Genomic DNA, 16,230 nt, shown 5'->3' on the forward strand with positions numbered 1-16,230 from the left:
CCCATAGATTTACTATGGAGGAAGATGGGGATAATGTCAAGTCCGCATGGCCCTTATGAGTTGGGCTACACATGTGCTATAATGGAAATTACAATGGGAAGCGAGGTTGTAAGATGCAGTGAATCCGTAAATATTGTCTAAGTTCAGATTGTTCTCTGCAACTCGAGGACATGGAGTTGGAATCGCTAGTAATCGTGAATTAGCATGCTGCGGTGAATATGTACCCGAGCCCCATACACACCGCCTGTGACACCCTAGGAATCGGCTCCACTTGAAGCATTGAGCAAGGATCACTTATTAGTAAAGTGCATTATGCTTCCATTAAGTGTAGTTCACTTTAGTTTTAAAGGTGTTTCTATGTAATATTATGGTTGGGTCAATAAATAAGGTGAAGTCATAACATGGTAGTCATAGGGGGAACTGTGGCTAGATGGATTCTTCCAGAATGATGAAGATGCAAGCAAAAAATCTCATATATGCATTAGTTAGTCTATTTTTTATTTGTTATTTTAATGATATTTTACTAGTAGCTAAAGGGCATTTTTTATGAAATCATTGTGGCCACTATTTGTAGCTCGAGGAAGGAACCTTGCCAAGGAGATCTAAATAGTCCTGCTAGAAATAAGTTTTTAAAAAGCCCACATTATGCAAATAGGTTGGCTGAATGCTAGCGCCTATGAGCTTTATAGTACGTACATAATGTGGCTATGACATATGGTTAAATGATTTGCCATCTACGAAATTAGGATCCTAGCATTGAAAAAAAAAGTATTGGCTAGTTGCTTAATCCATGCATGACTATACAAAATAAGAAATATCCGATAGTAAGTTTCATATTAAAATTGCGCCCATTATAGTTATCCATGGGTTGCCTCCATGTAAGCGTGAGGCAAATTGAGAGGAAATAAAGTAGCTTAAATTTTGTTCTCAAAGAAAATATGAATGCCTCGTAACATTCCCAAAATGTGAAACCTAGACAATACATGTTAAGTAGTAGAAATAGGGTCTCTAACTCAAAGGGGAGCCACTACTACATACTTGAAAAAAGGGGTATTTGCTGTAACGAATTTGTTCTCTCTTATTATTATGCATGCTTGGTAAATTAATTTTAAAATAGCTAGGTAAGGGAAACAAAAAAGTATGTCAAAATCACATATATGGAAGCAATATGAAAAAGGCTAAATGGCCTTAAAAGCGCTCCCTAACCTAGATTCAAACCAATAAGTGAAAGAGAGTAAGTTGAAATGATATGAATAAGGGATACTCCTATGTGTGTTAAAAAAAAGGTAATTACTTTTCGTTATGATCATTTCGAATATTCCTTAAAGCTGATCTATGAGAGAAACCAATGATTTAGACTATAAAAGATAGATGGGGTGAAAACATGTCATCCTAACGTAGCCAAAAGTTTTGACATTTTGCATTACATAGGGTATGCCATTTCAATATTTTATTTCTATATATAAAACGATAGTTGTTGATTAGGGCCTTTATTTAGACAACTGATTAAATAGAGCATTGTCTAGACCTCATTATAGCTTCAAGTTGTGTACAAAAGGTTCTTAACCTTATTGTTTGTTAACATTGAAATGAAGTTCCTTAGCTAAGGCCTTTTCAATGTAACTTTTTTGAAATTTATTAGTTATGAGCTTATAGGCTTAAAAGATGTTAAGCTTGGTCACAACAACAGACACTGGATATGGCTATAGTATAGTGGAGTTGTTGTTAAGCTAGCTTATTTGGAACAATACTTTTGTTTCATAAAAGCTGCGACCTTTAAGCACCGAGATTACGATTTTTGCCCTCTTCATATCTATAAAAGTTAAAAGTTCTTATTTACTTACTTGTAACTATTTTATGTCATTAGATTATTATCTTGTTGCTTTACTTTATTGGGCTTATTAAAATAAACATTGAGATTTTGGCTTGATTTGAATACCCAACCTTCAAGATTCTTATAATGTTCCATCTTCTTACTAAAGATACAAAAAAAATTTCACTTACTATCTCACCATTGATAAAAGGAAAGAAAGGATATAAGGGAATGAAAGCTATTTTTCATAAGAAAATCTAAGATCCCTCAAACTCTACCTTTAGTGGCTTATCGGCTAGTATTCCTAGTAATAAATTGCTTTAGCAAATTGTAGTCTAGTGACTAGACTATATGCCATTATGTCGATTGCCTTAGAATATCCTAGAAACTTGAAAAGTAAAACTACGAAAGGAACTTTTCTACAAAATGGAAATGGTTCTTTGTTTTAACAACGCCTTGATCATTTTGGTCTGATCTTCATTTACCATTAACTAATCATAAGCCCTCTTTGGTAAGGAAATAGACGAAACAAAAAAATCTTAAACCCTTAAACATAAACTGGGAGGCAAATTTAATATTATCTAAAGTTAACAAATATGTGCTTATTTATTGAAGACATCATCCTGTAAAACTAAACCATATATTAGTAGGCTATAATGTAAATTTTTTAGTAATGACTATGTTGTCATAAATGTAGTTATGAAACCACTTTTTATAATATGTTGTTGACTATATAGCAAGAATGGTGTCATAATGTAAACATTGGTTAAGGAGAATAGGCATTGAGGGTTTGGCTACCCTGACTTAGAGACTATAATATGATATAGTGATGGTTTAGACTTATTTGTCGCCTTAATGAAACGGTATATAAAACGAATCCCCTATTATAGTACACTAACTATATGCAAACTTGTGACCAAATTTCAATTGTTAGTTACATGATAAAACATCTTCAGACATTTATCCATTGTGCCGGAGCAGGGTGTATACAAATGAAGTAACCTTAGGATCTAATTATAGGCACTATTTTGATATGATTTGAGGAATCTTCTTTAAAACATTTAATGGTTATTTATAGAATGGGTAAGGAATATGTTAGGAAATGAAATTTAACATTACAAATATATGATTTTTTAAAGATACCTCTCTTTTCAAAGCTAACTTTCTATCCATTCTTATACAATTTTAGAAATTAAAAAAGCAATGACATATAGCCATAGAATGGTCATTGACTTGCATGTAAGAGCACTTACTTTAAAGTACCTTACAATGCAATGACAAAATCTTTTTAAAAAATTATGCAAAACTAAAAAATGACAAAGTTTAAAAGATACTTCAAGTTAATTAGATTAATTTTCAGCATTTTTATTGGAATCATACAAAGAGAGTATCATGCATGAAGGAAAAAACGGAAAGTGGAATCCTATAGAGTCATTCAATATACGTTTTTGTCAAAACAATGAATCTTCTATCTTAAAACGAAGTATTTGATCAATTTGAACTCAAAAACAAAAGAAATGTTCTTTCATAGGATAAAAAATACACTCGAGACATTTCAAAGCCGTGGAGATCTCCATATATCCTAATATAAGAGGCCTTATGGTTAATGCTATATAAATCTATAGGTATTTTCTATAAAACATAAGTGAGCTGTTTTTTCCTCCTCTTTAAATAATGATCCGAGCCAAGGATTTTTCTTATTTGTTTGATTGGTTTGACAATTAAAGTCTAATCAGTGCCAAAAGTGATGTATGGTTTAACCTTAGTAACCTTTAGTTTAATTAGAAAAATGATTGAAGATGCCAATATAGGTTATAATTTTGGTTTAAAAAAGAAGCAATATTAGTTACTTTCATTAAAATAAATCACCCATTGCAAGATGAAAACAAATTAGCTATTCTTTTCACCTATCTTCTGGCCTTTAAATGTAGATTATGGCATTGTTTAGATCTTATCACATGATATAGTGCCTTTTTATTGGCTTTTCCTATATAGTAATTAATCTATTTGTCTTATGTAAACCATAGCATTGCAATTAATTAACTAGGCAACCCATGCATAGTTATTGGGTGTATGAAAGTTTTTGCTTTGCCATAGTAATAAATATTAAATTACAAAACTAAAGTTTTTTTTTTGGCTTTGTCTTTTCCTTTAGACTGAACATTATAATATGCTTTAACTTAATTATGCAGCCTCTATTTTCTAATACCTATCAATATTTTGTACAGCGAGAAAAACACTTTGCGGGAATGAACTGTTTTGTTATGAGATGGCTATTTTCCATAAACCATAAAGATATAGGCATTTTATATCTCGTTTTTTGTGCCATGGTTGGAGTAATGGGTACATGTTTTTTTAGTATTAATCCATATGGAATTAGCATAACCCTACCATTAAATCCTTGGTGGAAATCATTAACTTTATAATGTGTTAATAATCATTCACGCCTTTTAAACGATATCCCTTTTGGTTACATTGGCCATGATAGGTGGATTTGGCTATTGGTTTGTTCCGATTCCTATAGGTGCACTCAATATGGCATTTTCATGGTTAATAACATTTCATTTTGGTTGTCGCTGTCTTCACTGTTGCTTTTATTAAGTTCAATTTTAATAGAGGTAGGTAGTGGCACTGGGTGGATGGTTTATCCCCCTTTAAGTAGTATAACAAGTCATTATTGAGGAGCTATTGATTTAGCCATTTTTAGTCTTCATCTATCGGGTGTTTCCTCTATTTTGGGCTCTATTAACTTCATAACTACTATATTGGACATGCATGGACCTGGAATGACCATACATAGATTGCCTTTATTTGTTTGGTCTGTTTTAGTGACATCATTTCTACTTTTATTATCTTTACATGTATTAACAGGTGCAAATTACTATGTTATTAACCAATTGAAACTTTAATACCAAATTTTTTTATCCTGTCGGGGGGGATCCTATTTTATATTAGTATTTGTTTTGGTTTTTTGGTCATTTAGAGATTTATATTTTGATATTGTTGGGATTTAGTATTATTAGTTATGTTGTTTCTACTTTTGCTAGAAAACCTGCCTGTGGCTATTTAGGCATGGTGTATCTTATGATTAGTATTGGAGCTTTTGGATTTATTGTTTGGGCTCATCATATGTTTACCATAGGGTTAGATATGGACACATGTGCTTACTTTATAGCAACCATTATGATTATTGTATATCTTATGATTAGTATTGGAGCTTTTGGATTTATTGTTTGGGCTCATCATATGTTTACCATAGGGTTAGATATGGACACATGTGCTTACTTTATAGCAACCATTATGATTATTGCTATGCCTATTAAAATTAAAATTTTTAGTTGGATTGCTATCATGTGGGGAGGTTCAATATAATATAAACATCCATGTTATTTGTAGTAGGTTTTATTTTTTTTTTCATTGTAGGAAAACTTACTGGTATAGTTTTGGCTAATTCTAGGATAGACATTGCTTTATATGACACTTATTATATAGTTGCACATTTTTATTATGTATTTTCTATGGGAGTTGTTTTTGCTTTATTTGCAGGATTTTACTACTTGATGGGTAAAATATATAGTTTTCATTATCTAGAGAATTTGGGTTGAATTTATTTTTGGACTTACACCAAAGCACTTTTTAGGGCTTTCAAGTATGCCCCGTCGCATTCTCGATTATCCAGATGCTTACGATGAATGGAATGTTTTAAGTAGTTTTGGCTTTTATGTATTTGTATTGGGGATCTTTTGTCTTTTTGTAGTTGTTCTTAAAACTCTGAGTAGCGAAGATAAGTGTGCTTCGAGTCCTCGGGTTGGTGAATAAGGTACAACCACACCGGAATGGATGATATAAAGTCCTCCGACTTTTCATACTTTTGGAAAATTTTCGGCTATAAAGGAAACCAGTCTTGAACAACCGCCATCACCAAATGTAACATGCTCTGATGGCTTGCCATTTGCGGTTATGCAAATCAATTTGGCATTCGATTGTGTATCCTTATCACATCGGGTCTTCCCCAAGTAATTATAAGCTTGGTGCTATGGAGTGATTGCCAAATCTTTAGGGTTAAATTTGACACAAGAACAAACCGTCATTAATATATGATAATAAAAATAAATGAAAAAACCATGCTGCTTTTTGACGTCTCTGTGGGCTTGAGTTTAGCTTTTACTATTATGGTCATATGTGCCAGAAACTCTGTCCATTCTGTTTCCCTTCTCATCCTCGTTTCTTGCAACACTTTTGGTTCACTATTTTTGTCGGGTCTTGAGTTATTTGCTATGATCTTTTCAATAGTTTATATAGGTGCTATTGCCATATTATTTTTATTTGCGGTGATGATGCCAGACATTAAAATAACAAAAGTTCATGAAAATATATTGCACTATTTACTGGTAGGTGGTATTATTCGATTAATTTATTGGTTAGAAATCTTTGTCATTTTAGATAATGATTACATCCCAGTATTATCTAGCCATTCAAATACAATCTATCAAAGATATACAGTGTATGTTGAAAAGATACAAGGTTGGACAAATTTGCAAGCATTGGACAATTTACTTTATACGAATTATCTAGTCCCATTTCCAATGTCTAGCCTTATTTTGTTAGTAGCCATGATTGGAGACACATAGAATTACAAAGGTTAAAAGATAGGATGCATTTCAACAAAATGCTATAGATTTTTGTAAACTATCTACAAAATACATTGAAACAAGCAAATATAAGGCATTGTTGTTAAAGCTTTTATTGAAGGGGCAAGCTTATGAATTCTCTTTCTTGTTATCAGAAATTAATTAATATTTTAGAAATATATAATTTTATCAAAATATATGATAAAGAATGGTTAGGTGTTATTCATAATGCTTTTTGTCTTTTTCTTAACTATGAGAATATCATGGCTATTGGCCAACGTTATCAAGGGATTAGAGAATGGCTGCACTTTGGCAAATGATCTAATAGTTAAGAAAATTGGCAAAAACATTATAGAAGTAACTGCACAAGATAAAAACAATGCTAAAATCTTTGTTGATTTAAATGGTTTAGCTAGTCGGGTTCTCATAGATTTTGAATCTATTGAAAAGAGTTTACAAGTTGGTCATGTTATCAACTTGTCCCGAAGTATCTTCGTAGCGAATACAATTGGGTTTATCGATAGGGTAGTCTATTGTTTACCAAGGAGTCCCTCTATTCATAGAGTACAAGTTCAATACTTCATCCACACGTTTGCTATCAAGACTTGTGCAAACCAAATTTGCTTGTGTGGGAACGTCTCTTGTGGGGGGTGAAAATGACAAGGTGATTTAGAAAGCTTTGGTGGATTACTTTACCGATTGAGGGAGGTGTAGCATGTCGTGGTTTGGAACGTTTCTGAGAAGACCGATGCGATGATTAGATTCCCAGCGCAACCACAAAAACGAACAAATGCAAGAAAGACTAACAATTCTTAACCTTAATCCCCGAGAGAAAGGATCCATTAACACTAGGCCCGCCGCCCGCAGCACTCCGTAACCTCTTTCATTGCCCAGCTTATCTCCATGGCCATGGCTGCCATGCATTGCTTGGCTTCTCCTACCAACTCTCTCCTGTCGTGCCGGCCCACGCGCAACGGCAGTGAAGCGCAGGCTGCTGTCGCTGCGTCGTGCTCCTCGACCGTAGGATCGCAGTCTTCTGCTTTCCTCATTTCCACCACCGCTAAACTCGCGTCGGTGCGGTCTTCTGCCCGCCAATACCATCTTTACAAGCCTCTCCAGGTGAATCTTCGACCCATTTTCTTGCTTCCTTATTGTCAGGTGCCTCATTCCTTCTATCAATCGGTATTCAAAATGATAAAATGTAGGAGTTGATTCGCTAAGATTTTTGTAGCCACATGCATGTCAGATAAGCGTATTCTCAAATTGATAAGATGCACAAACTTGTAGCTTGGATGATGACATACGGTGCACAATTTATTGTCACAAATCTGTCCCAGTTGAGAAGTGATCCGCCGCTGAACTTGGCAGAATCAAGAGTAATCTTCGTTATTCTTGCGGAGTATTCAAACTTGAACTGATGGCCCTCTGTGCTTCTTCGTATGCCACTAACGAAAACGCGCTTTGTTTCCTTAAAGCTTATTCTTGAAGGGTGGAGTGATGCTTTGTGTGGATCGTGCTTAAGCTGCTTGTGCAATATATATTTTACCTAGTGTAACGCTGTGTATGCTTTCAGGTATATTGCAAGGACTATCCAAGACCAAATATTGATGAAACAGACAACTTTCTAGACGCAGCAGCTTTATCTTCATATTTCAAAACAGCACAGAGACCAAACAAGCCACTAAAAGTCATCATAGCAGGAGCAGGTGTAGTTTGCATTGTTTGCCTGCCATCTCGATGGATTGTTTGCATCGCAAATGTTGAGACATTAATTACCTGTCATTTTAATGCCTTCATTGTTGGATGTTAGTTGATCATGCCTTTTCTATTGTGAACATGCGTTCTGCTTCTTTCAAGTTTCCATCAATCGATCTAATGGCAGGTTTTGGTGCTGGCAGGCTTGGCTGGTCTCTCAACTGCAAAATATATAGCTGACGCTGGGCACATTCCTATAGTATTAGAGGCACGTGATGTTTTGGGTGGCAAGGTATGCTCTGTGATATATTCAGCTTATTCGAGTTTCATGTCAAATACTGAGTCCACATGCTTGCTATAAAACCATAAGCAGGCAAGGCAAATCCAAACAGCAAACAAAGCACAACTATATTTTGTTTATAGGATTTGAATTCCGTTCGAAGCTGAAGGACACTGCTGGCAAATTCTACTGTTTCCACTGGCAGAATAGTGTTGCCCTGCATTCACTCATCCTCTTCTTGCTAGTCAAATCTCCAATGTTAGTCTTGTTTTAGAGTAGATTATAGTGCAGCTAGATGATGTGAACAAGGTTGTGCTTAATGGCTTATCTTGTAGCTCAGGATGGCCATCATCCACCCTTGCATAAAGGACCAAGGTGTGTGAAAAGAAAGTACAAAGCTGGACTATTTGCTCGAAGTGCTGGAATTGGTTCCTATGGACTACCTATGCAAAGCTCGACACAAAGGCTATTGGGGCTGAAGTTGATCAAGTTAGAGTGATGCTAATGATGAAGCATCTATATGGGAGCTGGCATTTGTAGTTCATTCAAATTGTCATCTAACTGAAAGGCTAGATCCATAAAAATCACCCTTTTTCTCATCCAATTAGATAGATCTCATCTAACATAAAAGTTAGGATCCAACCACGTATGGCTTCTTCTTATAATGGGGGCCTTACAACTTAAGAGCACCATGGATCATTGGTGGCAATTTAGGAGGGTGGGATATTGAGTATATCTAACAATAAGGTCATCCATCCTTGTCAGTAATAACAGATGTTAATTTTTGTGAGATATTTTATTGAGACCTTTGTAATTGACACAAAAGCACTTTGTGCCATCCTTCTTTTTAGCCAGAAGGATAGGCATGCCCCAAGGGGATGAACTTGGCTCAATAAATTCCTTAGCTAAATAGTCTTGAGGTTGTCTAGCTATCTCATTCTCCTCTTTTGGGCTAAATCTATAAGGCTGTTGAGAGACAGGATGGCTATCGAGCAACATTTCAATCCTGTGGTCTAAGATTCCGTGAGACGACGGAAGTTAGTCAAGTAGCTCGGATGGAAAGATATTAGCATACTTGTAATATTGGATTGGAATACTCACTTATATTTGAATCCATCCATATTAAGATTATTAAAAAAAGAAATTGAATTACATTGAGAATTAGATGGTTGAATATTTTCAACAAAACAAATATAAGCAGTAACACTTGGATCGGTACATCATTGAGAAAATTCCATTGCTGAAAGAGTCTTAAGAGTCTTACTCTCTTGTGGCCTTCACAGTCTCTTCCCCCCCAATGCTTAGCATTTAGAACAATGTTTATTTGAACATTTAATCCTAATGTTAAGAGAAAAGTAAATGCTAACATTAAAGCAAACAATAAATGTTGTCACCTTAACATTTGATGCTAACACAACATTAAATATTGAATCGATATAATTTATTGTCAACCACGGCTTACTCGGGCAACAAGGTTTGAGCTTTCGACGTCGGTTTGCCATAGCCCTAGAGGGTAGCTCCTTAGACTTTGATTGTTAGAACTGTCAAAAATCTTTGCGCAAGATCTATCATGTGAAGGTCGAGGTCAAAAGATGGGTCATTGGAAAGGCCAATAAAATATGGCATATTCAGGACATAAAAAAGAAGTGGCAGGAAGGATTTCTCCAACTTTGGAAGTCTAAGATTCTTTATCAGGGTAAAGTTTTCATATGGAGGTTGCTTACTGGGGGTCTTCCAACTGGGAATGTGTTGCGTGCTTGCAAGATCTCGCGTGATTGCTATGTATTTTGCACTACATGCAATGAGACATTGCTTCATCTCTTCGTCTCCCTGTTGCTCAATAGAATTGGAGTTTTGTTTCTCGTGTGTGGTCCTTTTTTGTGACTTAGCTGTGGATATCATCTCGTTCTTGGATTATGGGACAGATGCCTTCTATGTCCGCCTCGCAATCAGATCATTCTTGCCTTTTCCATTTCCTTAGTTGGACAGCTTTGTGGTAAATTTGGCATACTCGGAATGCCTTCATTTTTGATTCTGCCTTAGGTATCCATGGTCATGTAGCTCGTGTTCATGGTTTATTATTATGGTAGATCTCTTCCATGGTTTCAGCTGACTTGGTTCTTCCTGACATTGCTTCTCCTTGGTTGGATATTGTTTTCTCCACTTTGGCTGTCCTTTTTATGTGATATTTGTGTGTTATGGTCTTAGAGGCCTTTCAGCTTGATTTGTGTTTGTTTTGTTTTTCTTAGCTGCCTTGATGGTCTGATGTAAATATTGCCATTTTATTCAATTATCTTCACGGAGAGAGAGAGAGAGAGAGAGAGAGAGAGAGAGAGGCGCTCTTTCATTTCTTATGCATCTAGGGTTGTTGGCACATATGGACTAAGGGATGCATTCTTCAAGGGATAGACTCTCTTGATGTATTGGTGTGTAATGTGCAAACGGTTGCTAGGCAAATATGGAATACATCATGCTACTTGCCACAGACAAAGATTGTAGACCGTCGAGCAACTCCTAGCCTTAGCACATTCTCTTTTGATGGACCTGAATGTCTAAATGGGAAAAGATTATACTCATTGCACAAAGTAGGAATTGGTGATGATTGAATTGGATGTGGAAAAAGCCTGTGACCATTTGGAATGGTCCTTCTTGGGTCTGCTAATGCAGTGTATGGGATTTGGTCCTAGAATATCTAGACTTATTAACAACATTGGTTTGGATTCTTCTTCAAGAGTTTTGCTCAATGGTGGCATCTCGAACCCTTTCTTCTTCACCAATTTGTTTAGCAGGGTTGTCCGTTGAGTCATTTGTTCTTTGCTTTAGCCAGTCATCCCATTTTGACGATGTTGTCTAGATGAGCGGCTAATGGTGATGTGGTCAGCCTATCTCTTCCTTCATAGGAGCAGTTGGTCGGCCGAGCTTTGGCTGATGAAACCTTCATGTTTCACAAGGCCGATCATGATAATATACGAAGAGCGATGGATATATGGGACTTGTTTGCCCTTGCTTTAGGGCTTTGCATTAATGCCTCTAAATCATCCGTTATCAATTGCTTCGATAGTGATCTTCAGGCCTTGGCTTGGCAAGGTGAGCTGGTACTCAAAGGCACTGTCTATAGACATTTGGGCTACCCTTTGGGGTTCATGTCTCTCCTAAAATGTTGATAGATTGGATCTCCACTTGCATTATGTACCGGTTAGTATATTGGAAATCACAAGCTTGGACTTTTGACATGAGATTGAAAATAGCTTAGATAATTATGGTACCAATGGTTTTGTATTACTTACCATTGCTCCCTTGGTCAATGAAACCAGCCTTTCTTCTTGGAATGGGTGGTGATAACTTGATTTAAGAGTTAATTACAGCAATAAATAAATGCACATAAAATGAAATACACACTTTACCATAACATTCTTGGACAGTAGACACCTTGTTGGCCCCAAAATTGGCGCCCCTTGCGGTATTTCTTTAGCTTTCATTCAATTGGAAGGAGTACAACTTGAGATTCTTCAATCTCCTCTTACTAACCAATTGCTCTTGCTGTCATAAATGTCTAGTAAGCCTTTTGGGTCATTTGCCCCTTGTTTCACCCAGGACTTCTTCTCCAATTTGACCCTTGGTTGGCCAAATGCTGCCCCAAATCAATTCGGATGGGCTGGCTCCTGAAATTCCTTGATAATCTTCAATTATCAGTTGCTGATTTCAGTCCCTTGAGCCTTCAATATCTGGCACGGATCCCAAGGTGGCTGCTAAACCCTAATTTCTGCTGTGAATTAGGGTTTACTGTAGAAATTACAGATCAGCCCACCAAAAATGGCTAAGATCTCCTCCGAATGGTTGAGAATTGCTGAGAATGGCTAAGCATAGGCTGAAGGAGATGAGAGAATGCTGTAGAGAGAGAAAATTTTGAGATTTGTCCCGAAGAACTGATCAAAATTAGTTGTTGCCTTGCTGTACCAGCCCCAAACGGATGCACCAACAACAATAGGAGCATCAGAGACCGTGATCTTCAGGAGAAAGTGCATTAGCAGCAATTGTCAGCTTCCCAAGGTCAAGAATATGCAATTTCCATCACCAAAATGGTCTCCAATGGCTGGGAATTGGCCCCAAAAGCTGGCAGCAACAGTCCAACACCTCTTTCCAATAGGTCCAAAATGAAAAAACGAGATTTCCCTCTCCCTTCAGCCCTATTTAGCCTTTCCCCCACTTGCATGGGAAAGTTTTGCCAAGTGGCAGCTTTCTTAATCCATTTTCAGCAATTTCCAGCCATTTAATTAATTTTCTGAATTAATTAATTTCGAAAATTAATTCAGCCCTTAATCTATGCCCAGAAAATTGACCTTGCCCATCCAAAAATTATTTAGCTAGGCCATTTGCAACCCAAAGTGGTCCCATGCATTAATTGACTCTTGGACAAGCATTAATCCATTAATTAATGCCTAGTCCCTAGTGTCACCACTGACACTTAATGGCCAATTAATGGTCCTAGGGGCAAATTGACACCAAAATTCACCTAGAATCTAACAAGTGTAACTTGTTACAACTTTTGCCTTTTGACACCCAACTTTTTCACAGGGTCCTTCGGTCTTCAACTGTGAGAAAGTAGCTTGCACCTCACATGTGCAACACATGTGCATCTTTTAATTGCACATTTGATTAATCCTTTGATCAAATGTCAATTAAACATAAGCAAAGCATCAAATTTTCACGTCCTCGTGACAGTCAAAGTCTTATCCATGGGAAATCACTTAGCCCATCCAATTCTTGTGTTGGAAGGACTCTACACAAGTAGGCATATCTTGGATCTCTTGGCACCATGTTTGTGCTCCAAAAAGAATGGGAGGTGGGGCTGTTTTGGATTTGGAGACACATATGAAAAAATAATAATAAACTATGTGTATGACAAACTACATTGCATGCAAATCCAACAAATATCGGTTTTCATTACTTCAAGAGAAGATTACAAATTATATTACATTGGTGATGGGATATCATTTGGCACTAAGTACATCTACTCTCTCCTAGGTTTCTTTGAGCTAGACTCCCCATGGCCAGAGCTATTCTTGATCATAGGCAACAACATATTTTGCCCTAGTAGTTCTTGCCTAATGACATTGGGGTCTTCAACTGGTGCGCAACTTGGATTCTGTATGCGCACGTAGTGAACGCCGGAAGGTCCCCAAGAACAAAGAACTCTACAAAAGCTCATGAAGCATAGGAACACTAGCATTCCTGCTTCATGGTGGCATGTTGCTAATGTAGACCAGCCTATTTGTCTTAAATCTTCCGTGCTTTTGAATCATTTGGTCCATTCTTGGTAGTTGGTGCTTGCTAAATCTTCTTTGCAATCACCTCCAGATCGTAAGCTGGAAACTCCTTAAGAGCTGATTGCAAGCACTGCTATCATGTTTTTTAGATCAGTTCAACGCTTCTTTCATGTCCCTTGAGGCTGTCATCATTTATGGGACTCTATTTCAACCTCCTTACATGCCATGTAGCCTTTCCCCCCCCCCCCCTTTGGATCAAGATACCTCGTGGCGAGTTTCGATGATTAATGGTCGGCTAAGTTTGGGCCATGTTTCAGTAAATCACATATATCAATTGCTTGTACAAGATAAGGATTGGCTTGTCTAGAAGGGCAACAATACTTGGGGTCTCCATAAAGGTGAAACTTGGTGGAATTGTGTGGTGATGATAGGCTGGCTCAACAAAGAGCCATTCAAATACAAGGTCTTCATCTGGCGAATGTTGATTGGTGCTCTTCCTCTTGCATCTGCGCTCTCCAAACGCCACATTTTGAATGGCTGGTGTTCTTTTGTATGACATTTGTGGAAACTTCTTGTCATCAGTTCCTTTCTTGTCCAATGGTTAGGAAAGTTTGGTTGCTGCTGTCCACCATTTGGTCTTGAGTGGTAGGGCTATCAATGCTTCCAATCCTTTGGACGCCCCAAGTTCTCAGATCTTGTGCAGCCTGATATGAAGTGCTCTTTCACTCTTTATGCTGTTGGGGTTGTTGGCACACAGGGACTATGTAGAACGTGCTCATTTTTTATTCTTCTTTAGGAGTGGAGAGTTATGTAGTTTAGAGAGAGAGGGGTTATTTGTGATCAGCGTCTAGTTTTGCTATGGCGAATTTGCAGGTGTCAAATGGTATTGATATGGCCTTCCTCGATTAGCATATAGGACATAGAAATGACAAAGATTTGGCGGACTCGGATGGTGATTCATTGGTTGAAGACCCCGGGCAGTTTATGGATGGGGATGAGATGGGCAAACGTCATAGGATGTCGGCTGAAGGACCGGTCTTAAGCCCCCCAAATTTGCCTCAGTCAGAGATTCATGTTTCATGCTCACAAACTGATGGGTCTCTTCAGTTCATGCTAGCCACTGCCAATCATCTTATGTCGGATTATGTCCATGCTAATGAGGGTAAAGCTAACTCTTTTCCAGATGGGGATCATGTAGTTGCAATCATGGGAATTGACATGGTTTTACAGTAGATTGCTACTTTCCATGAGAGGGCTGCTATCTTTTACTTTACAAGAAGGACTCCCTTGATCATTGGAATTCGTGCTTGGTTGCAATCCATGCTTGTCAGTGTTGAACAATGCCAAGATGATGCTTTAGGGCATATGCAGGCCCCTCTTGTTGAAGAGATTTATGATGGACCGAGGGGGTTTTTTGAGGTTCTTTTTTGTTCCTTGGAAGTGTAGGCTCTCATTATGCAACGCATTCCTTTGTTTATGGATGGGCAGCTAGTTCATATGGTCCCTTGGAGACCTATGGCCGAGTTACAAGAGGTGCTGAGGCAGGCATGCCCAATTTGGGTAGAGGTGGTTGATTTTCCTACACATCTTTGGAGATTCCTCCCTCTGGTTTTGAGAACCCTTGGTGAGGTTTTGGTGGAACCTCGGTTGGCTTCCCGCAATAGGATTAGGGCATGCATGTTTTGGGACACAGGGAAACCTCGCCTGCCGACGAAAATTCGTTTTGAGGTTCCATGGTTGCAAACATTGGTTTATCAATTGAAATGGGGTACTTTTGCTGGACACTGTTTTAGGTGTGGCTAATTAGACCATTTCATTTCAGAATGTGACAAAAATCCTGAGGTATTGCATCACTCTATGGATCTTGACATGGATATGCAAGGCCACCATCCTCAGCAGATGCTTCAGTAGTTAGAAGTTGATCCTGAGCAGCTTCCCCAACATGGTCGTGATGATGGAAAGAAGGATGTTTCCCAAGTTGGTGTGGAGTGTGTTTCGCTCGTGGTTGGGCGGAATTTGTCTCCTCAGGAGGATTCTTGGGTCACTGTGGTTAGACGTAATGCCAAATAGGATTCTCGTTCGGCTCCTGTCCATCCACCAACGCACCTAATCACTCAAAACTTTCAACGCAGAGGTAGGGGTTTTTATATAAAACCTCAATCTTCGCGTGTCCGGCAATGGATGATAAAAGGACTTTTGATTCTGCTTTGCGCTTTGATGTGCGTGCGAGGCTTGTGCCTTCTTGGGATGTTTTTTGTTCCCTGTAGTAACAGGATTCCCACTGGTTTGCAGAGGGTGATCTTGTAGATGTAATCCGAAGTGAAATGGAGAGATTCCAGGCAACTAAAGCTAGTGATGTAAAAAGGAAAGGGAAAGCGATGGTTCAATAGTTTTTCTCATTTGTGATTTATCATGAGAATTGCTTTGTGGAATGTGAAAGGTATTTCTTCGGGTAGCAAGCAATATCGGTTGTGGAAAGTTGTGTTAGCTGGAAATTGGGATGTTTTTTGTGCTGTGGAGCATAAACAACACGCTTTGGCTGGA

General features: G+C 37.7%; 1 protein-coding gene across 2 annotated transcripts in view; it reads left to right on the forward strand.

The window, feature by feature from the left end:
• Positions 1–7,166: 7,166 nt before the first annotated feature.
• Positions 7,167–16,230, forward strand: part of LOC148009569 (15-cis-phytoene desaturase, chloroplastic/chromoplastic-like) — a 33,441-nt gene continuing 24,377 nt past the window's right edge. Inside the window, exons 1-3 of one of the 2 annotated variants that reach the window (XM_087673488.1) lie at positions 7,167–7,563; positions 8,018–8,150; positions 8,343–8,431. In XM_087673488.1, the coding sequence (XP_087529614.1) occupies positions 7,348–7,563; positions 8,018–8,150; positions 8,343–8,431 (438 nt within the window). In that variant the 5' untranslated portion in view covers positions 7,167–7,347. The remainder of the gene's footprint in view (positions 7,564–8,017; positions 8,151–8,342; positions 8,432–16,230) is intronic. The other variant, XM_087673487.1, reaches the window with a different exon arrangement.

The sequence above is a fragment of the Lygodium microphyllum genome, chromosome 30 (assembly GCF_053477565.2).
Source record: "Lygodium microphyllum isolate KBCC chromosome 30, Lygodium_microphyllum_v1.1.10, whole genome shotgun sequence".
In the NCBI taxonomy this organism is placed as follows: Eukaryota; Viridiplantae; Streptophyta; class Polypodiopsida; order Schizaeales; family Lygodiaceae; genus Lygodium; species Lygodium microphyllum.